We start from the raw sequence: 24,553 nt of genomic DNA, 5'->3' as shown, positions 1-24,553 counted from the left end.
ACAGCAGTGATGAACCAGGATCAGGAGGAAGGGAGAGTGAAGAATTAAATATGTGGGGGTTATGTGTGGACTGTACTGTGGGGATATATATCAGAATACTCGTACAATATATTCTGTGTTATGTACACTCTTTCTTAACGAACGCTGTCTGCATAAAGACATGTAGAATACTCAAGTGTTTGTAAATTCTCAGCACTGTATACAGGCAAATTTAAAAGGGCGACCTTGCCCTTCAATACCGGAGACTAGCAGTAGCTATGCTCAAAATGGCACCTAGCGTCTCTGTCAGGGAATGAGGGAGAGTGTGAGGCATGCCAGGGCAGGAAATCTATGTGGAGATGGCACCCTGGGCCGGAGGAGGGGCTACAGGTCAAGCGCCAGCTCCCCAATGCCGGTCTTCAAACTGCTGGTACTACAGAGCCTTATTAAATGGAGCGTTAGTACACCCAATGTGTACTCTTAAGCCCTGGCGGTCTAGTGGGATCCCTGCCCAGCGACAGTGTCCATGCCAGCGTCACGGTCCATCTCCCTAGACCGCGAGTGGAACGCGATTTAATGGCAGGTCCCGCCTGGGGGAACCTCTTACTTCCTCCCTTTGTAGCAGCCACGCGAACCTGGAGAGCCATCTGCGACTGTGTGCCTAAGCCGGGACGTCTCCATCGCAAGTACACGGGAACTGAGCCGTGGGAGTATGCAACGCCACATGGAAGGTGACGGAGCTGCAGCACTGAATGTCACACAGACATATAGCGCTGACAGCCCAGAGTAGTTAGAAGTTTTCTTAGAGAGCTTTTTCAGGGCTGCCTAGTGCAGCCCGCCTGTTAAGTCACCTGCTGCTGCAGGCACCAACTCGAAACTGGGCTATCAGTACCTGGAGGCAGGGTTATAGAAGAGGCCCCAATGCATTCTGGGACAGCTAAAGATTTAGCCTGTTGGTGCCTCTGGATCAAGATCCACTCTACACCTGATGTTTACCTGTGGAAACCAATGTAACCTGCTGCAGAAATAAGAACAAATATTACAATGAAAAATTATTAATTCATTTGAACCACCTTTTTCCTTTTACCTTTTTTTCTTCCAGTCTCTTCTTTTTCTTTTATCTTCTTTCTACATTCTACTAAGAACAATAACTTACCCCTGTTACCAGGGGCGTAGCCAGGGCTTTTTGGGCCCCATAGCAACCATTTGAAGAGGCCTCTGTCCCAATGCTTCTATAGAGACACCTCACTGCAACAGTTTTTAATTTTATGCCCTATGATAGTGCCCTGATTCACATAATGTCACATTGTAGGGCTGCCATTACACATTATGCAACACAGTACCCCTTATTGACATTATGGCATACAGTTTATTCAGATCATATTATGTCACCTTATAATGCCTCCACTTCATACTGTGCCACTTTATAATTCCCTCCAGTTTATTTTATACCACACTACAATGAACAGGTCCAGGGTTATACCTAGATATATTGCAGGCCACAAGGCAAAAGTTTGTAAGGCCCCCTATGTATCACCCAATGGTGAAAAATGTATATAAAACATATAACTGTGACAGGGAAGGTGGGCCCCTCTCAGTGCTGGGCCCCATAGCAGCTGCACTCCCTGCACCTATAGTAGCTACGCCCTTGCCTGTCACAGTGTAAAAACCCTGTTATATTATCTGTTACAAAGCAATGCAAACCCAATAAAAAAAAGTACAGTACAAACAATTCCTCTTGATTGGTTGATCTTTGAGGAAGCTCCAGGAATGAGTGAAACGCGTTAGAGGAACAATTGATGACAGCACCATTCATCTTGGATATCCCCGGTTTTCACTGTGTAAGCGCCGGACACCAGCGGTAATTCACCAGCGAGATTCTTGGCTCACCAGCGGCTCATTTCATGTGGGAGGTCGGAGACGTCCGGAGCCTCCTAGCCGCACCCGCACGGCGCACACAGCGAGTGTCCGGCTGGATCCGTCTTCTGAACTGAGACGGAGGGTGAGCGCATTGTAGCTAAGCCTGCCTAGGCTATTTGAAGCCTGTTGTCATTTACAAAGACTTTTTAAACATCAATTGATGAACTTTTTATCTCATTATATGGTCTCTGCCCAATTGACAAGTGAACTATCTGTGGTCATTTACAAAATACATCAGTGATGAGGATATCTTTCACATGAGAGACTGTGGACATGTTCTATATCTAATATTCAATATCTGATCCTCCTGCATACAGATCTTTATTATATAGCCGGCTATTAGAAATAGGATCCAATTAGGTTCACTTATATGGTTAATTGTGCATGTATACAGTTTTTAATTATTTGTATTTGTGTACATATATTTATTTAAAGGTATATATGATTAATTCATTGAATAAATATTTTTATATACACATGTGAATTCACTCTAATTTCTTAAGCCTGTTAGATCAGATTAGCGCAGAGTGTCTTGTAAGAATTTGTCTAATTGGCTCTCCTATGTGGTTGGAGACCCGGTTCATTTATGCCTACACAAGCATAATAACACTCAGCAGCTGAAAGAGTATAAATGTGTTTATTAAAGACCTTATTTAAAGTACTATTATTAGCGCAGTGAGATAATTCTTGAAAAGTCTTGAATTTGCGGACAGACCTTGTGATCTATCATACTGCTCATGCATCCGAGCTGAGCATACGCAGCGTTAAACAGAGTCGTATGCATCTTAGCCACATCTCATTTACAGCTGAATGGCTGGTACCGGGTGGCACCTGGGCATCTCACATAGGCAGAGTGTTCTCTGGGCATGTCCTAGGTGTGCTGATGGATTTACAGACTTCTCAGAAGTGAGCATATGCAGAGATCTGTCAGACTTCATATGGATTACTTTCAACAAGAAGGGGGCTGGTGTAAATGGGTGGTCCAGTTTGCCGGCTGTCGGGATCCCGCTGCACAGTATACCGGTGCCGGAATCCTGACAGCCAGCATACCGACACTTTCTCTCCCTCTTGGGGGTCCACGACCCCCCTGGAGGGAGAATAAATAGCGTGGCGTGTGTAGCGCGCCACCGTGCCCGCAGCGTGGTGAGCGCAGCGAGCCCGCAAGGGGCTCATTTGTGCTCGCCCAGCTGTCGGTATGCCGGCGGTTGGGATTCCAGCGCCGGTATGCTGGCCGCCGGGAGCCCGGCCGCCGGCATACACTACTACACCCGGTGTAAATGCATGCTGTTAGTGATAATGGTAACCTAGATACTGCCAACTGTGAATGCAGGTAAAGGGCTGGATGCATCATCGCTTTGAAATTGATAAAATGGAGTGTAAAAAAATACCAGCCAATCAGCTGCTAACTGACATTTTTCAAATACAGCCAGTAACATGTCAGTTAGGACCTGATTGGCTAGTACTTTTTCATTCTCCATTTTATCACTTTCCAAGCGATGAAGCATCTAGCCGAAAGAGTCATAGTTATTTACAAGCATGCAATGTGGCCACATCTGTAGCCAACTTGCAGCAAGGCCTACATGTTTTTCTCTAATAGGGGTAAATGTATCCTGCAGTGAATATAGTGGGGAAGTAGACCACTGGAGAAGTTGCATCAGTGTAGCATTTATGAAGCACATTCTATAGAATGAAAGGTACAGTAGAAGCTTATTGATTGCTGTGGGCAACTTCTCCACTGGTCCTCTTATCCACTCTTTTCAATGCTTGATCCATCAACCCTTTCATGTCTTGCCACATCTATTGGTGCCTGGTGAGCTGAACATTGTGTTAAGAAGGATATAAGAATGCAGATCTTGAGTATTGCTTTTGATTGGTCAGATCCAGGAGAAAATTTGTAAAATATAAACCTTCTCTCTCCTCTACAAATATCTCATTTGTAAGGCCAGAATTTTTCATGACATATATTTGCTAAATATCGTTTTTTCCAAGATGCTTGTTTTCGACGGTTTTGATTGCTGCATGTAAATGGTCAATAGTAATACTGTACATTTAAAACAAGCCTGACTTTGCATGCATTCCTATTGTCCTTTTAAGTCCAGTGCTCAAAGCCAGTGAGAAAAGGCAGCTCTGAAATAATGCTATTTAGTAAATATACCCCCATTGGTGTCCAGGATTCATGTAATCACGTATCATCTTACATCAGTTATTATTGTGTTCCTTAATGTTGTACTGATATGTATAAGTGAATCAGACATCACCAGAAATAACATTTCTAATTCCCCTGACACATTTCTTTACTGTTGAGGTTGTGGAAGTTACTTTGTGATCTGAACTAATGTCAATTTATTGGGATGGAATTACATTACTAGAACATGAGGAGACAAGCATATGGACTTTACTACCATTTTCTTAATCTAGCCTACAGAAAAAAATCTAAAGTTTGATAAAAAAAATTGTCCAGTCTATTGGAATTTCCTTAATGATCCACTTCTTAAATATGTACTCTAATTTCTCCTCCATCTGTATGATTCATTTATTAATATCTTTTTCATGCATATTACAATTCCCCATGAAAATGCACTTACACAGGTCCATTGAGTCTTCTATACATTTTGATATACCTTTAGTTACTTCTTACATGGGGCTGGACCGGAGGCCTCCTATCAATTCATATGACATACTGTTGAGCTTTGTAACTGCACACTAGTTCCAGAGCTACTATCCCTTATACTGTATATTCAGCTTTTTATTAGTAATAAATGGACAAAATGGCTACCACAGGAAGATGTGACTCTGTGTGCTATAGTACTTGCAATCTTTCAATTGGTCAATGGCATTAGACTGCCCTTTAGACTGTGTGTGCTTCCCTGGTTGTGTCCCATAATGAGTGTTGAGGCCTCAGGAGCAAGAGAATTAGAATCAGTAGTCATCCTTTTCTTCAGGGCCCCATATCTACTGAACTCCCTGCAGTGTTATTCTGCCACTGGCAACAACAGATATAAGATGAATTCAAAAGTGACTTTAAAAAAATATGTATCCACTTCTTTTCTGTATATTAAGGAAGTAGGACTGTAGGAAGCTATATCTTCCCCCAAATACAGGCTACAATTCACTAGGGTTATGAAGCCCATACTTCTCCAATAAATTTGGCAAATTCCCCCTTTTCTCGATGACTGGGTCAGGTCATCAGCAAAATAAAACATATTGGAAATCCTTGATTTGCCAATTTGACCCAAAAATGATTGGAATTGGCAAGTTGGGGATTCCTAACATGCTGAATTTTTCCAATTTCCTGACAAATCGCTGATCATCGGGATCCACCTACAGTATTGAAGGACTGTATTGCCAATCACTGGATTGGATCATCATATACTGTATGTATGGTTGGCATATGGCATGAAATTAAGTTGATGAAGTGCAAAATGTGAAAAAAGCTTCTTGCTGGGTGTCATGATAGTTTCAACTCTGTCTCCATGATATATGTCAGTAAATGTGTACTTAAACTGTATTTGTCTTCATATAGGTCACATTGAGACGGCCTCAGCTAAAGCCTATTTCAATAAATTCAAATCAATTACATTTGTGGATCCTGGATACTATTACACTGCAGGTGCTCCATTACATGTCAAGGTAATTACATTTCAGAGACCTGTGGATGAAACCTTGTCTTTTTTGGCACTAAATAAATAAGATCTAAACACATACAGTTTATATGGGTCATCTATTTCATTTTAATTCGCAAAAATAGTGATAAAGCAAAAACAAATATTTTTGTGATTTACAGGTTCATTTTTAATGATGAGTCAAGGGAAATTTATGTACTTAACTGATTTTCCAATCCTCCACAAAAAATGTATCAAAGATCTCAAAAACTTTAATATACTTGGTGAATCTATACAAGTTAAGTTATATATATCTATATCCAACACAAAATCCAGCACTCCTCTTCTGTCAGGGTTGGATTAAGGGAGGTGTGACAGAGGTGGTCATCCCAGGGCCCCCACACACAGCAGTGTTTAAGTGGAGTTTTTACTCCTCCTGTGGCTGAGTTATGCCACCACAGTGGAGGCTGTCAGTGTTCAGCAAGTGTTGCGGTTTGGTGAGGGGAAATCCCGTGAGACAGTGGATGGGATGCGGCTATGTGTGGTGCTCCGGCGCTGGTCTTACCTCGGCTGATGCTCTGTGTACTGTGTGTGGCTGCTGCTCTGTGGACGGTGTGTGTGGCTGCTGCTCCGTGGACGATGGTGGTGTAATTTGTATGCAATGCCGATGTTTTCGCAACTGTGCCACAATCACACTGCGCACGCAACAAGTTACCTTTGTAATTCCGCTCAAAATGAGGATATAACTGCAAAGTGATAAACATGAAGGGACTGTGTGGAGGAGGTAATGAAGAGTGGCAGCAAAAATACAAGTGTGTCGCAACCGTTTTTGGGACATATATCTACATACACGGCGATCCCGTGTGCAGAAAACATGGCGCCAGACTCCGTTCCCTCGGCCAGACTGTGTGTCCACAAACTCACTCAGGGGAGTTGATTTTCTTTGTTTCTTCGTCAGTGCTGCCTATGTGTACCCAGTTGCTGAGAACTTAGCGTTCGCTCCGGTGGACAGCTATAATCATGTCTGGATGGCTGCTTCACTTGTGATGTTTAGCAAGTCCATAGCCTGAAAAATTGCAGCTGTGTAGGCTTTTGCTAGTCTTTAACTGGTCTAGAGTCCGTATAGTGTCTGGGCAATGTTAAATTCATGGAGCATATGATGGGGACTACTGTATATGAATGGTGCTGCCTTATAGATCTATCAGGCAGAGTAAGAGAAAATAGGAGATGTCTGATTCTTTAATGGAGAAATAAAATGTATCTCTATTTGGTATGCATTAAAAAAGAGGATTATATGTCACCTCTTTATCTATTATTTGTATGTACCCATGTCCCCTCAGCTCTCCAACAGCATTCACCTCACCTCCATCAAATGTCTTCTGGACAGTGGTTTCCAAACCAGACTTGCTTTTGTGGAGCAGAATTCTTAAAACGAGATAACGGGACAGACAGGGCTCCTTATTAGGGGCAATGTTTGCTGTGCATTGGTGCAGGGCCAGTTAACCTTCTCAAATTTTCAGGATGAATCTCATCCTACACTTGGGACCAATTTTCTGCCTCCATATTGTCTATGGTAGAGAAGCTGATTTCCAGCTATACTCAGATCAATATAATAAAATGACTCTCTCTCTTTCTCTCTCTCTCTCACACACACACACACACACACACACACACACACACACACACTCACACACTTGTCATATGTAATAATTAGCACATGATTATTAATATAGGAGAACATATTAAGTGTTTCTTTTGAATGAAAGGGGCAATACTGAAAAGGTTCTAGGTTGGTCTCATGTACCTTGGTGTGCGGCAAAGTATTTAGCAGTGCTCTTCACGTGTGTTTTGTAAAAGACTTCCGGTGGCTCACAGGTCTGCAGACATGAGCCAGTGATTTCACAAAGCTCAAATACATGTAGTCATGGCTCACTCACTGGTACCAGGTCCCAGTAGGATACTGTCCTATAGATTATGGAATTTCTTTAGCTGCTGAGACTGTGTGTGGGTGTGATATGAAATCTTGGCGGTCACATGACCAACTGTGGCATCCTGACTTTTAGAAAACCGTCAGGGGATGGGGTAATTATTTTAACCCAACCCTTGCCACTACCTAACCCACCTGGGGGGGGCGGCTAGGGCAAAGATTGTGGGTTGTGGCAGCTACAGCTAAACATAGGGGGTGGAGGCTAGGGCTAAGACTGGCGGGGTGGCGGCTATGTCTAACACCCCCTGTGGTGCCTAACCCCTCCTTAACCCTAACCGTTTCTACAATACTTCCCTTCAGGATGCCGGCTGGTTCCGGCGCCAGGATTCTGAGTTGTGTCGGGATTCCGGCGTCGGTCACCTGACCACCGGCATCCAGACCGGATGCTGACAGCATCCTGTGTAAAGACTTTTGATTCTTCTTAATTTCTTAAAAATGTCAATTTTGGTGTTTACTTCTATTTAAATTGAAGTAAACTCACCAAATACTTCATACAATCATATGTGACTACTCTACTTGATGGCCAGGAGCCTCCAGATTTTTATGGAGTACTACTAGAGCCCTAGAGAAGTAGGCCATCGCCTACAGTAGCTCATCCACTTACCTACTGAAATGGGCAGTCAGGTGGCTTGGTGATGCATTTTGTAATGAATAACATTATCATGGTTCCGTACCCTGCTGCACAGTGGCATGAATCATGGCATTGTGGGGGCTGCAAAACTATAAATCATGTAGCAATGCCCCCAACTTTTCCTGGAGGATATGTATAAATAGTAGATGAGTCATTTAGTGATCGTGATTATTGGATCTATAGAGCTACACTACATATATCTTCTGATAGGGACCATGTGATGTATGCAGATCATTCTATTACTGAATATGCACAGTAATTATATGAAGGTTTTGATCTGCAGTTTTTATTTCTCATCCTCAGGTGCGTGTTGTTGATGAGAAAAAACAGCCCATGGCTAATACAGCCGTATCCATATATCAGGATGGAAAAAGGGAAAAGATTGCAGCTCTGGTGACTGACAGCAATGGAATTGCTCATTGTTCACTGAACACTTCTGAATGGGACAGCTATATGTCACTAACGGTAAGTGACTCTGCCACTGAGTGGGGCTATTACGTTTTCCTATTTTATGTATGTACATAAGGTAAGTGACAAAAGTAAATGAAAAGATAAATTATGAACCTGCAATAATTTGGGCCATCAATGCATATTCTGTTTTGTATGTATGAATTATTAGAATAATCATCTACAGTGATGCAACATTTTGCACCTTCTAATGAAAGTGTCTGATTAGATTTACACAATCCTTGCTGAAAGTGGACATGTCACACTTGTGCACGTGGCATTACTTCCATATTCAAAATGCAATTTTGTAAAATTGTTGGCAATTTTGCACTTTCTTGAAAATGAACTGCAGTCTGTATACATCACTCCATTATGTACATGGTCATGTTGGTGTTTTTTCCCCACAAATAGGGCTTGTAGTATTATTTATAGGGGAAGATGTATCAAATATTGGAGCGATACAATAGAGAAGTTGTCCATAGCAACCAATCATCTTGTAACTGTTAATTACCCAGCACAGTAATTGAAATGTCAGAAGCTGATTGGTTGATTTGGGAAACTTCTCCATTTTATCTCTCTCCAAAGCTTTATACCTATGACTAGCCCCCTCTATTCAAATAAAATGCACAGATTATGTAGAGTACATCATAAGATAATGTACTCTACATAAAAATTGTAAGATGCATATGCAAATACAAAACAATGTTCATACTAGTGACATTTTTCGGGTTTTGTGTTTTGGTTTGGGATTCGGACGCATTGTGGCAAAACCTCCCTGAAAATTTTTGTCAGATTCGGGTGTGTTTTGGATTTGGGTGTTTTTTTTACAAAAAAACCTCAAAAACAGCTTAAATCATAGAATTTGGGGGTCATTTTGATCCCATAGTATTATTAACCTCAATAACCATAATTTCCACTCATTTCCAGTCTGTTCTGAACACCTCACAATATTATTTTTAGTCCTAAAATTTGCACCGAGGTCGCTGGATGACTAAGCTAAGCGACCCAAGTGGCCGACACAAACACCTGGCCCATCTAGGAGTGGCACTGCAGTGTCAGACAGGATGGCAGATTTAAAAAATAGTCCCCAAACAGCACATGATGCAAAGAAAAAAAGAGGCGCAATGAGGTAGCTGTGTGACTAAGCTAAGCGACTCAAGTGGCCGACACAAACACCTGGCCCATCTAGGAGTGGCACTGCAGTGTCAGACAGGATGGCACTTCAAAAAAGTAGTCCCCAAACAGCACATGATGCACTGAAAAAAGAGGGGCAATGAGGTAGCTGTGTGACTAAGCTAAGCGACCCAAGTGGCCGACACAAACACATGGCCCATCTAGGAGTGGCACTGCAGTGTCAGACAGGATGGCACTTCAAAAAATAGTCCCCAAACAGCACATGATGCAAAGAAAAATGAAAGAAAAAAGAGGTGCAAGAGGGAATTGTCCTTGGGCCCTCCCACCCACCCTTATGTTGTATAAACAGGACATGCACACTTTAACGAACCCATTATTTTAGCGACAGGGTCTGCCACACGACTGTGACTGAAATGACTGGTTGGTTTGGGCCCCCACCAAAAAAGAAGCAATCAATCTCTCCTTGCACAAACTGGCTCTACAGAGGCAAGATGTCCACCTCCTCCTCTTCCTCCGATTCTTCACCCCTTTCACTGTGTACATCCCCCTCCTCACATATTATTAATTCGTCCCCACTGGAATCCACCATCTCACGTCCCTGTGTACTTTCTGGAGGCAATTGCTGGTGAATGTCATCTTCTCCACATTTTCTGGAAGTAATCTCGTACGCCGATTGCTGACAAGGTGAGCGGCTGCACTAAACACTCTTTCGGAGTACACACTGGAGGGGGGGGCAACTTAGGTAAAATAAAGCCAGTTTCTGCAAGGGCCTCCAAATTGCCTCTTTTTCCTGCCAGTATACGTACGGACTGTCTGACGTGCCTACTTGGATGCGGTCACTCATATAATCCTCCACCATTCTTTCAATGGTGACAGAATCATATGCAGTGACAGTAGACGACATGTCAGTAATCGTTGGCAGGTCCTTCAGTCCGGACCAGATGTCAGTACTCACTCCAGACTGCCCTGCATCACCGCCAGCGGGTGGGCTCGGAATTCTTAGCCTTTTCCTCGCAGCCCCAGTTGCGGGAGAATGTGAAGGAGGAGTTGTTGACGGGTCACGTTCCGCTTGACTTGACAATTTTCTCACCAGCAGGTCTTTGAACCTCTGCAGACTTGTGTCTGCCGGAAAGAGAGATACAACGTAGGTTTTAAATCTAGGATCGAGCACGTTGGCCAAAATGTAGTGCTCTGATTTCAACAGATTGACCACCCGTGAATCCTGGTTAAGCGAATTAAGGGCTCCATCCACAAGTCCCACATGCCTAGCGGAATCGCTCTGTTTTAGCTCCTCCTTCAATGTCTCCAGCTTCTTCTGCAAAAGCCTGATGAGGGGAATGACCTGACTCAGGCTGGCAGTGTCTGAACTGACTTCACGTGTGGCAAGTTCAAAGGGTTGCAGAACCTTGCACAACGTTGAAATCATTCTCCACTGCGCTTGAGTCAGGTGCATTCCCCCTCCTTTGCCTATATCGTAGGTAGCTGTATAGGCTTGAATGGCCTTTTGCTGCTCCTCCATCCTCTGAAGCATATAGAGGGTTGAATTCCACCTTGTTACCACCTCTTGCTTCAGATGATGGCAGGGCAGGTTCAGGAGTGTTTGCTGGTGCTCCAGTCTTTGGCACGCGGTGGCTGAATGCCGAAAGAGGCCCGCAATTCTTCGGGCCACCGACAGCATCTCTTGCACGCCCCCGTCGTTTTTTAAATAATTCTGCACCACCAAATTCAATGTATGTGCAAAACATGGGATGTGCTGGAATTTGCCCACATGTAATGCACGCACAATATTGGTGGCGTTGTCCGATATCACAAATCCCCAGGAGAGTCCAATTGGGGTAAGCCATTCTGCGATGATGTTCCTCAGTTTCGGTAAGAGGTTGTCAGCTGTGTGCCTCTTATGGAAAGAGGTGATACAAAGCGTGGCCTGCCTAGGAATGAGTTGGCGTTTGCGAGATGCTGCTACTGGTGCCGCCGCTGCTGTTCTTGCTGCAGGAGGCAATACATCTACCCAGTGGGCTGTCACAGTCATATAGTACTGAGTCTGCCCTGCTCCACTTGTCCACATGTCCGTGGTTAAGTGGACATTGGGTACAACTGCATTTTTTAGGACACTGGTGACTCTTTTTCTGACGTCTGTGTACATTTTCGGTATCACCTGCCTAGAGAAATGGAACCTAGATGGTATTTGGTACCGGGGATACAGTACCTCAATCAATTCTCTAGTTCCCTGTGAATTAACGGTGGATACCGTAAACACGTTTCTCACCACCCACGCTGCCAAGGCCTGAGTTATCCGCTTTGCAGCAGGATGACTGCTATGATATTTCATCTTCCTTGCAAAGGACAGTCAATTGCTTACTGGAAGTAGTACAAGTGGTCTTCCGACTTCCCCTCTGGGATGACGATCGACTCCCAGCAGCAACAACAGCAGCGCCAGCAGCAGTAGGTGTTACACTCAAGGATGCATTGGTGGAATCCCAGGCAGGAGAGGACTCGTCAGACTTGACAGTGACATGGCCTGCAGGACTGTTGGCGTTCCTGTGTAAGGAGGAAATTTTCACTGAGGGAGTTGGTGGTGTGGTTTGCAGGAGCTTGGTTACAAGAGGAAGGGATTTAGTTGTCAGTGGACTGCTTCTGCTGTCACCCAAAGTTTTTGAACTTGTCAATGACTTCTGATGAATGCACTCCAGGTGACGTATAATGGAGGATGTTCTGAGGTGGTTAACGTCCTTACCCCTACTTATAACAGCTTGACAAAGGCAACACGCAGCTTGACACCAGTTGTCCGCATTTCTGTTGAAATAATTCCACACCGAAGAGGCGATTTTTTTTTATAATTTGACCAGTTATGTCAATGGCCATATTCGTCCCACGGACAACAAGTGTCTTCCCGGGTGCCTGACTTAAACAAACCACCTCACCATCAGAATCGTCCTTGTCAATTTCCTCCCCAGCGCCAGTAACACCCATATCCTCATCCTTATGTACTTCAACAGTGACATCTTCAATTTGACTATCATGAACTGGACTGCCGGTGCTCCTTCCAGCATTTGCAGGGGGCGTGCAAATGGTGGAAGGCGCCACCTCTTCCCGTCCAGTGTTGGGAAGGTCAGGCATCGCAACCGACACAATTGGACTCTCCTTGGGGATTTGTGATTTAGAAGAACGCACAGTTCTTTGCTGTGCTTTTGGCATCTTAACGCTTTTAAGTTTTCTAGCAGGAGGATGAGTGCTTCCATCCTCATGTGAAGCTGAACCACTAGCCATGAACATAGGCCAGGCCCTCAGCCGTTCCTTGCCACTCCGTGTCATAAATGGCACATTGGCAAGTATACGCTTCTCCTCAGATGATTTTGATTTAGATTTCTGGGTCATTTTACTGAGCTTTATTTTTTGGGGTTTTACATGCTCTCTACTATGACAATGGGCATCGGCCTTGGCAGACGACATTGATGGCATTTCATCGTCTCGGCCATGACTAGTGGCAGTAGCTTCAGCACGAGGTGGAAGTGGATCTTGATCTTTCCCTATTTTACCCACCACATTTTTGTTCTCCATTTTTTAATGTGTGGAATTATATGCCAGTAATATATCAATAGCAATGGCCTACTACTATATATACTGCACACAACTGAAATGCACCACAGGTATGGATGGATAGTGTACTTGACGACACAGAGGTAGGTAGAGCAGTGGCCTACTGTACCGTACTGCTATATAATATATACTGCTGGTCAGCAAAATTATGCCCTGTCCTACTACTATATATATACTGCGCAAAACTTAAATGCAGCACAGGTATGGATGGATATAATACTTGGTGACACAGAGGTAGGTAGAGCAGTGGACTACTGTACCGTACTGCTATATATTATATACTGGTGGTCAGCAAAATTATGCACTGTCCTCCTACTATATATATACTGCGAAAAACTAAAATGCACCACAGGTATGGATAGATAGTATACTTGACGACACAGAGGTAGGTAGAGCAGTGGACTACTGTACCGTACTGCTATATATTATATACTGGTGGTAAGCAAAATTATGCACTGTCCTCCTACTATATATATAGTTACTACGCAAAACTTAAATGCACCACAGGTATGGATGGATAGTATACTTGACGACATAGAGGTAGGTAGAGCAGTGGACTACTGTACCATACTGCTATATATTATATACTGGTGGTCAGCAAAATTATGCACTGTCCTCCTACTATTTATATAGTTACAGCGCAAAACTTAAATGCACCACAGGTATGGATGGATAGTATACTTGACGACACAGAGGTAGGTAGAGCAATGAACTACTGTACCATACTGCTATATATTATATACTGGTGGTCAGCAAAATGATGCACTGTCCTCCTACTATATATATACTGCGCAAAACTTAAATGCACCACATGTATGGATGGGATGGTATACTTGACGACACAGAGGTAGGTAGAGCAGTGGCCTACTGTACCGTACTGCTATATATTATATACTGGTGGTCAGCAAATTATGCACTGTCCTACTACTATATATATACTGAGCAAAACTTAAATGCACCACAGGTATGGCTGGATAGTATACTTGACGACACAGAGGTAGGTAGAGCAGTGGACTACTGTACCGTACTGCTATATATTATATACTGGTGGTCAGCAAAAGTATGCACTGTCCTCCTACTATATATATACTGCGCAAAACTTAAATGCACAACAGGTATGGATGGATAGTATATTTGACGACACAGAGGTAGGTAGAGCAGTGGACTACTGTACCGTACTGCTATATATTATATACTGGTGGTCAGCAAAATTATGCACTGTCCTACTACTATATATATACTGCACAAAACTTAAATGCACCACAGGTATGGATGGATAGTATACTTGATGAAACAGAGGTAGGTAGAGCAGTGGACTACTGTACCGTACTGCTATATATTATATACTGTTGGTCAGCAAAATGATGCACTGTCCTCCAACTATATACATACTGCGCAAAACTTAAATGCACCACAGGTATGGATGGGATAGTATACTTGATGACACAGAGGTAGGTAGAGCAGTGGCCTACTGTACCGTACTGCTATATATTATATACTGGTGGTCAGCAAAATTATGCACTGTCCTCCTACTATATATATAGTTACTGCGCAAAACTTAAATGCACCACAGGTATGGATGGATAGTATACTTGATGACACAGAGGTAGGTAGAGCAGTGGCCTACTGTACCGTACTGCTATAAATTATATACTGGTGATCAGCAAAATAATGCACTGTCTTCCTACTATATATATACTGTGCAAAACTTAAATGCACCACAGGTATGGATGGATAGTATACTTGACGAAACAGAAGTAGGTAGAGCAGTGGACTACTGTACAGTACTGCTATATATTATATACTGGTGGTCAGCAAAATTATGCACTGTCCTCCTACTATATATATACTGCGCAAAACTTAAATGCACCACAGGTATGGATGGGATAGTATACTTAACGACACAGAGGTAGGTAAAGCAGTGGCCTACTGTAGCGTACTGCTATATATTATATACTGGTGGTCAGCAAAATTATGCACTGTCCTCCTACTATATATATATACTATGCAAAACTTAATGCACCACAGGTATGGATGGGATAGTAAACTTGATGACACAGAGGTAGGTAGAGCAGTGGCCTACTGTACCGTACTGCTATATATCATATACTGGTGGTCAGCAAATTATGCACTGTCCTCCTTCTATATATATACTGCGCAAAACTTAAATGCACCACAGGTATGGATGGATAGTATACTTGACGACACAGAGGTAGGTAGAGCAGTGGCCTACTGTACCGTACTGCTATATATTATATACTGGTGGTCAGCAAAATTATGCACTGTCCTCCTACTATATATATACTGCGCAAAACTTAAATGCACCACAGGTATGGATGGATAGTATACTTGACAACACAGAGGTAGGTAGAGCAGTGGACTACTATACCGTACTGCTATATATTATATACTGGTGGTCAGCAAAATTATGCACTGTCCTCCTACTATATATATAGTTACTGCGCAAAACTTAAATGCACCACAGGTATGGATGGATAGTATACTTGACGAAACAGAGGTAGGTAGAGCAGTGGACTACTGTACCGTACTGCTATATATTATATACTGGTGGTCAGCAAAATTATGCACTGTCCTCCTACTGTATATATACTGCGCAAAACTTAAATGCACCACAGGTATGGATGGATAGTATACTTCACGACACAGAGGTAGGTAGAGCAGTGGCCTACTGTACCATACTGCTATATATTATATACTGGTATTCAGCAAAATTATGCACTGTCCTCCTACTATATATATAGTTACTGCGCAAAACTTAAATACACCACAGGTATGGATGTATGGTATACTTGACAACACAGAGGTAGGTAGAGCAGTGGACTACTGTACCATACTGCTATATATTATATACTGGTGGTCAGCAAAATGATGCACGGTCCTCCTTCTATATATATACTGCGCAAAACTTAAATGCACCACAGGTATGGATGGATAGTATACTTGACGACACAGAGGTAGGTAGAGCAGTGTGCTACTGTACCGTACTACTATATATTATATACTGGTGGTCAGCAAAATTATGCACTGTCCTCCTACTATATATATAGTTACTGTGCAAAACTTAAATGCACCACAGGTATGGATGGATAGTATACTTGATGACACAGAGGTAGGTAGAGCAGTGGACTACTGTACTGTACTGCTATATATAATATACTGGTGGTCAGCAAAATTATGCACTGTCCTCCTACTATATATATACTGCACAAAACTTAAATGCACCACAGGTATGGATGGATAGTATACTTGATGACACAGAGGTAGGTAGAGCAGTGGACTACTGTACCGTACTGCTATATATTATATACTGGTGGTCAGCAAAATTATGCACTGTCCTCCTACTATATATATACTGCGCAAAACTTAAATGCACCACAGGTATGGATGGATAGTATACTTGACGACACAGAGGTAGGTAGAGCAGTGGACTACTGTACCGTACTGCTATATATTATATACTCGTGGTCAGCAAAATTATGCACTGTCCTCCTACTATATATATACTGCGCAAAACTTAAATGCACCACAGGTATGGATGGATAGAATACTTGACGACACAGAGGTAGAGCAGTGGACTACTGTACCGTACTGCTATATATATACACTGGTGGTCAGAAAAATTCTGCACTGTCCTCCTACTATATACTACAATGCAGCACAGATATGGAGCGTTTTTCAGGCAGAGAACGTATAATACTGGTGGTCACTGGTCAGCAAAACTCTGCACTGTCCTCCTACTATATAATACTGCTGGTCCCCAGTCCCCACAATAAAGCAATTAGCACACTGAGCACAGATATTTGCAGCACACTGAGCACAGATATGGAGCGTTTTTCAGGCAGAGAACGTAGATATTTGCAGTACACTGAGCACAGATATTTGCAGCACACTGAGCACAGATATTTGCAGCACACTGAGCACAGATATTTGCTGCACACTGAACATAGAAACTGAGAGAACGCCAGCCACGTCCTCTCACGATCATCTCCAATGCACGAGTGAAAAATGGCATCGACGCGCGGCTCCTTATATAGAATACGAATCTCGCGAGAATCCGACCGCGGGATGATGACATTCGGGCACGCTCGGGTTAACCGAGCAAGGCAGGAGGAAGCGAGTCTGCTCGGAACCGTGCAAAAAATGGTGAAGTTCGGGGGGTTTCGGATCCCGAGGATCCGAACCCGCTCATCACTAGTTCATACCAATATCTTGTTTATTGCATGTGAGTACATAATATAATTTGATAATGTGCTGTGATCTTCACTAACAGATGGCTCATGGCTGGACCCAAAATAATATAAAATAAAAAAGAAACACATAGTGTAAGCTGAGAGGTGAATGATGTATCTACATTATAAATGGCTGCTTATTGCCCTCACTTTTCAGATGTGTCCTCAGCCTTTGCTCCAGTCATGTCAAAAATCCATTTGGTGTACCATAGACTTTGCCATGTAGCCACAACCAAACATTATGTTTCTCAAAATCTGAATCTTATTCACAGCACCAAAGTGACAAAACTACATTGCAAGTGTACACTGATCACTGGTGCTGGCATTTATTGTACACAAGTGTGCAACTACTGTAAATATCAAATCTGTGTAAAGATTCAGATACTAGCAGATGTAGCCCCCCATCCCCACCTCCGCTATGCTCCATTATGTATAATGTGAGACTTTATAAATGTCAAACATATGCATTCAAAAGTAGCAACTTAACATCCCTGGAACACTGAGTCTGATTCAACAGTGGTTGTTCTTGCGATGGCTGTCTTTTGCCGTTCAGAGTTGCGACTGTATGCTAATATAGGCAGAAACTAATCTGAGCATAGGGACGCCAAATCTGCTGCCTCATAATTTCTGTCCTACAGTGTACAACTGCAGAAACATCGGTACAATCGTCGCAAATCAGGTTTTCATGTAGATTCTAGAGATGAGCGCCTGAAATTTTTCGGGTTTTGTGTTTTGGTTTTGGGTTCGGTTCCGCGGCCGTGTTTTGGGTTCGACCGCGTTTTGGCAAAACCTCACCGAATTTTTTTTGTCGGATTCGGGTGTGTTTTGGATTCGGGTGTTTTTTTCCAAAAACACTAAAAAACAGCTTAAATCATAGAATTTGGGGGTCATTTTGATCCCAAAGTATTATTAACCTCAAAAACCATAATTTACACTCATTTTCAGTCTATTCTGAATACCTCACACCTCACAATATTATTTTTAGTCCTAAAATTTGCACCGAGGTCGCTGTGTGAGTAAGATAAGCGACCCTAGTGGCCGACACAAACACCGGGCCCATCTAGGAGTGGCACTGCAGTGTCACGCAGGATGTCCCTTCCAAAAAACCCTCCCCAAACAGCACATGACGCAAAGAAAAAAAGAGGCGCAATGAGGTAGCTGTGTGAGTAAGATTAGCGACCCTAGTGGCCGACACAAACACCGGGCCCATCTAGGAGTGGCACTGCAGTGTCACGCAGGATGTCCCTTCCAAAAAACCCTCCCCAAACAGCACATGACGCAAAGAAAAAAAGAGGCGCAATGAGGTAGCTGACTGTGTGAGTAAGATTAGCGACCCTAGTGGCCGACACAAACACCGGGCCCATCTAGGAGTGGCACTGCAGTGTCACGCAGGATGTCCCTTCCAAAAAACCCTCCCCAATCAGCACATGATGCAAAGAAAAAGAAAAGAAAAAAGAGGTGCAAGATGGAATTGTCCTTGGGCCCTCCCACCCACCCTTATGTTGTATAAACAAAACAGGACATGCACACTTTAACCAACCCATCATTTCAGTGACAGGGTCTGCCACACGACTGTGACTGATATGACGGGTTGGTTTGGACCCCCCCCAAAAAAGAAGCAATTAATCTCTCCTTGCACAAACTGGCTCTACAGAGGCAAGATGTCCACCTCATCTTCACCCTCCGATATATCACCGTGTACATCCCCCTCCTCACAGATTATCAATTCGTCCCCACTGGAATCCACCATCTCAGCTCCCTGTGTACTTTGTGGAGGCAATTGCTGCTGGTCAATGTCTCCACGGAGGAATTGATTATAATTCATTTTAATGAACATCATCTTCTCCACATTTTCTGGATGTAACCTCGTACGCCGATTGCTGACAAGGTGAGCGGCGGCACTAAACACTCTTTCGGAGTACACACTTGTGGGAGGGCAACTTAGGTAGAATAAAGCCAGTTTGTGCAAGGGCCTCCAAATTGCCTCTTTTTCCTGCCAGTATAAGTACGGACTGTGTGACGTGCCTACTTGGATGCGGTCACTCATATAATCCTCCACCATTCTATCAATGTTGAGAGAATCATATGCAGTGACAGTAGACGACATGTCCGTAATCGTTGTCAGGTCCTTCAGTCCGGACCAGATGTCAGCATCAGCAGTCGCTCCAGACTGCCCTGCATCACCGCCAGCGGGTGGGCTCGGAATTCTGAGCCTTTTCCTCGCACCCCCAGTTGCGGGAGAATGTGAAGGAGGAGATGTTGACAGGTCGCGTTCCGCTTGACTTGACAATTTTGTCACCAGCAGGTCTTTCAACCCCAGCAGACCTGTGTCTGCCGGAAAGAGAGATCCAAGGTAGGCTTTAAATCTAGGATCGAGCACGGTGGCCAAAATGTAGTGCTCTGATTTCAACAGATTGACCACCCGTGAATCCTTGTTAAGCGAATTAAGGGCTGCATCCACAAGTCCCACATGCCTAGCGGAATCGCTCCGTGTTAGCTCCTCCTTCAATGCCTCCAGCTTCTTCTGCAAAAGCCTGATGAGGGGAATGACCTGACTCAGGCTGGCAGTGTCTGAACTGACTTCACGTGTGGCAAGTTCAAAGGGCATCAGAACCTTGCACAACGTTGAAATCATTCTCCACTGCACTTGAGACAGGTGCATTCCACCTACTATATCGTGCTCAATTGTATAGGCTTGAATGGCCTTTTGCTGCTCCTCCAACCTCTGAAGCATATAGAGGGTTGAATTCCACCTCGTTACCACTTCTTGCTTCAGATGATGGCAGGGCAGGTTCAGTAGTTTTTGGTGGTGCTCCAGTTTTCTGTACGTGGTGCCTGTACGCCGAAAGTGTCCCGCAATTCTTCTGGCCACCGACAGCATCTCTTGCACGCCCCTGTCGTTTTTTAAAAAATTCTGCACCACCAAATTCAAGGTATGTGCAAAACATGGGACGTGCTGGAATTGGCCCAGATTTAATGCACACACAATATTGCTGGCGTTGTCCGATGCCACAAATCCACAGGAGAGTCCAATTGGGGCAAGCCATTCCGCGATGATCTTCCTCAGTTGCCGTAAGAGGTTTTCAGCTGTGTGCGTATTCTGGAAACCGGTGATACAAAGCGTAGCCTGCCTAGGAAAGAGTTGGCGTTTGCGAGATGCTGCTACTGGTGCCGCCGCTGCTGTTCTTGCGGCGGGAGTCCATACATCTACCCAGTGGGCTGTCACAGTCATATAGTCCTGACCCTGCCCTGCTCCACTTGTCCACATGTCCGTGGTTAAGTGGACATTGGGTACAGCTGCATTTTTTAGGACACTGGTGACTCTTTTTCTGAGGTCTGTGTACATTTTCGGTATCGCCTGCCTAGAGAAATGGAACCTAGATGGTATTTGGTACCGGGGACACAGTACCTCCAACAAGTCTCTAGTTGGCTCTGCAGTAATGATGGATACCGGAACCACGTTTCTCACCACCCAGGATGCCAAGGCCTCAGTTATCCGCTTTGCAGTAGGATGACTGCTGTGATATTTCATCTTCCTCGCAAAGGACTGTTGAACAGTCAATTGCTTACTGGAAGTAGTACAAGTGGGCTTACGACTTCCCCTCTGGGATGACCATCGACTCCCAGCAGCAACAACAGCAGCGCCAGCAGCAGTAGGCGTTACACGCAAGGATGCATCGGAGGAATCCCAGGCAGGAGAGGACTCGTCAGAATTGCCAGTGACATGGCCTGCAGGACTATTGGCATTCCTGGGGAAGGAGGAAATTGACACTGAGGGAGTTGGTGGGGTGGTTTGCGTGAGCTTGGTTACAAGAGGAAGGGATTTACTGGTCAGTGGACTGCTTCCGCTGTCACCCAAAGTTTTTGAACTTGTCACTGACTTATTATGAATGCGCTGCAGGTGACGTATAAGGGAGGATGTTCCGAGGTGGTTAACGTCCTTACCCCTACTTATTACAGCTTGACAAAGGGAACACACGGCTTGACACCTGTTGTCCGCATTTCTGGTGAAATACCTCCACACCGAAGAGCTGATTTTTTTGGTATTTTCACCTGGCATGTCAACGGCCATATTCCTCCCACGGACAACAGGTGTCTCCCCGGGTGCCTGACTTAAACAAACCACCTCACCATCAGAATCCTCCTGGTCAATTTCCTCCCCAGCGCCAGCAACACCCATATCCTCCTCATCCTGGTGTACTTCAACACTGACATCTTCAATCTGACTATCAGGAACTGGACTGCGGGTGCTCCTTCCAGCACTTGCAGGGGGCGTGCAAATGGTGGAAGGCGCATGCTCTTCACGTCCAGTGTTGGGAAGGTCAGGCATCGCAACCGACACAATTGGACTCTCCTTGTGGATTTGGGATTTCAAAGAACGCACAGTTCTTTGCGGTGCTTTTGCCAGCTTGAGTCTTTTCAGTTTTCTAGCGAGAGGCTGAGTGCTTCCATCCTCATGTGAAGCTGAACCACTAGCCATGAACATAGGCCAGGGCCTCAGCCGTTCCTTGCCACTCCGTGTGGTAAATGGCATATTGGCAAGTTTACGCTTCTCCTCCGACAATTTTATTTTAGGTTTTGGAGTCCTTTTTTTACTGATATTTGGTGTTTTGGTTTTGACATGCTCTGTACTATGCCATTGGGCATCGGCCTTGGCAGACGACGTTGCTGGCATTTCATCGTCTCGGCCATGACTAGTGGCAGCAGCTTCAGCACGAGGTGGAAGTGGATCTTGATCTTTCCCTAATTTTGGAACCTCAACATTTTTGTTCTCCATATTTTAATAGGCACAACTAAAAGGCACCTCTGGTAAACAATGGAGATGAATGGATTGGATACTAGTATACAATTATGGACGGGCTGCCGAGTGCCGACACAGAGGTAGCCACAGCCGTGAACTACCGCACTGTACTGTGTCTGCTGCTAATATATAGACTGGTTGATAAAGAGATAGTATACTCGTAACTAGTATGTATGTATAAAGAAAGAAAAAAAAACCACGGTTAGGTGGTATATACAATTATGGACGGGCTGCCGAGTGCCGACACAGAGGTAGCCACAGCCGTGAACTACCGCACTGTACTGTGTCTGCTGCTAATATATAGACTGGTTGATAAAGAGATAGTATACTCGTAACTAGTATGTATGTATAAAGAAAGAAAAAAAAACCACGGTTAGGTGGTATATACAATTATGGACGGGCTGCCGAGTGCCGACACAGAGGTAGCCACAGCCGTGAACTACCGCACTGTACTGTGTCTGCTGCTAATATATAGACTGGTTGATAAAGAGATAGTATACTCGTAACTAGTATGTATGTATAAAGAAAGAAAAAAAAACCACGGTTAGGTGGTATATACAATTATGGACGGGCTGCCGAGTGCCGACACAGAGGTAGCCACAGCCGTGAACTACCGCACTGTACTGTGTCTGCTGCTAATATATAGACTGGTTGATAAAGAGATAGTATACTCGTAACTAGTATGTATGTATAAAGAAAGAAAAAAAAACCACGGTTAGGTGGTATATACAATTATGGACGGGCTGCCGAGTGCCGACACAGAGGTAGCCACAGCCGTGAACTACCGCACTGTACTGTGTCTGCTGCTAATATATAGACTGGTTGATAAAGAGATAGTATACTCGTAACTAGTATGTATGTATAAAGAAAGAAAAAAAAACCACGGTTAGGTGGTATATACAATTATGGACGGGCTGCCGAGTGCCGACACAGAGGTAGCCACAGCCGTGAACTACCGCACTGTACTGTGTCTGCTGCTAATATAGACTGGTTGATAAAGAGATAGTATACTACTAATATTATATATACTGGTGGTCAGGTCACTGGTCACTAGTCACACTGGCAGTGGCACTCCTGCAGCAAAAGTGTGCACTGTTTAATTTTAATATAATATTATGTACTCCTGGCTCCTGCTATAACCTATAACTGGCACTGCAGTAGTGCTCCCCAGTCTCCCCCACAATTATAAGCTGTGTGAGCTGAGCAGTCAGACAGATATATAATATATATAGATGATGCAGCACACTGGCCTGAGCCTGAGCAGTGCACACAGATATGGTATGTGACTGACTGAGTCACTGTGTGTATCGCTTTTTTCAGGCAGAGAACGGATATATTAAATAAACTGCACTGTGTGTCTGGTGGTCACTCACTATATAATATATTATGTACTCCTGGCTCCTGCTATAACCTATAACTGGCACTGCAGTAGTGCTCCCCAGTCTCCCCCACAATTATAAGCTGTGTGAGCTGAGCAGTCAGACAGATATATAATATTATATATAGATAATAGATGATGCAGCACACTGGCCTGAGCCTGAGCAGTGCACACAGATATGGTATGTGACTGAGTCACTGTGTGCTGTGTATCGCTTTTTTCAGGCAGAGAACGGATTATAAATAAAAGTGGTTGTCACTGGTCACTATCAGCAAAACTCTGCACTGTACACTACTGAGTACTCCTAATGCTCCCCAAAATTAGTAAATCAAGTGTCTAAACGGAGAGGACGCCAGCCACGTCCTCTCCCTATCAATCTCAATGCACGTGTGAAAATGGCGGCGACGCGCGGCTCCTTATATAGAATCCGAGTCTCGCGATAGAATCCGAGCCTCGCGAGAATCCGACAGCGTCATGATGACGTTCGGGCGCGCTCGGGTTAACCGAGCAAGGCGGGAAGATCCGAGTCGCTCGGACCCGTGAAAAAAAACATGAAGTTCTGGCGGGTTCGGATTCAGAGAAACCGAACCCGCTCATCTCTAGTAGATTCTGCCTCTGAAGATGCACAGGCTGTCCTGCTCCACTGGGACACAGATGGCGTTGCAGTAGCAAGTAAGATCACAACTGCTAATTTATGCACGCCCAGAAAATGGCATCTGAATGGTCATGACACGCCTGCATTTATCCAACCACTCCCCATTACCACCCGCAAATGCTATTTACCTGTCACTCACTTTGCAACTAATTCCATGGTTCGAGCCCATCAA

General features: G+C 44.1%; 1 protein-coding gene across 1 annotated transcript in view; it reads left to right on the top strand.

Annotated features, from left to right (window-relative positions):
* LOC135056656 (alpha-2-macroglobulin-like) overlaps positions 1 to 24,553 on the top strand; it is a 213,897-nt gene that overhangs the window by 58,722 nt on the left and 130,622 nt on the right. Inside the window, exons 10-11 of the mRNA XM_063962102.1 lie at positions 5,423 to 5,529; positions 8,423 to 8,584. Of these exons, the coding sequence (XP_063818172.1) occupies positions 5,423 to 5,529; positions 8,423 to 8,584 (269 nt within the window). The remainder of the gene's footprint in view (positions 1 to 5,422; positions 5,530 to 8,422; positions 8,585 to 24,553) is intronic.

The sequence above is a fragment of the Pseudophryne corroboree genome, chromosome 3, assembly GCF_028390025.1.
Source record: "Pseudophryne corroboree isolate aPseCor3 chromosome 3, aPseCor3.hap2, whole genome shotgun sequence".
NCBI classification, from domain to species: Eukaryota; Metazoa; Chordata; class Amphibia; order Anura; family Myobatrachidae; genus Pseudophryne; species Pseudophryne corroboree.
The sequence above is the reverse complement of the archived record's forward strand: the minus strand, read 5'-3'. Positions and strand labels throughout refer to the sequence as shown.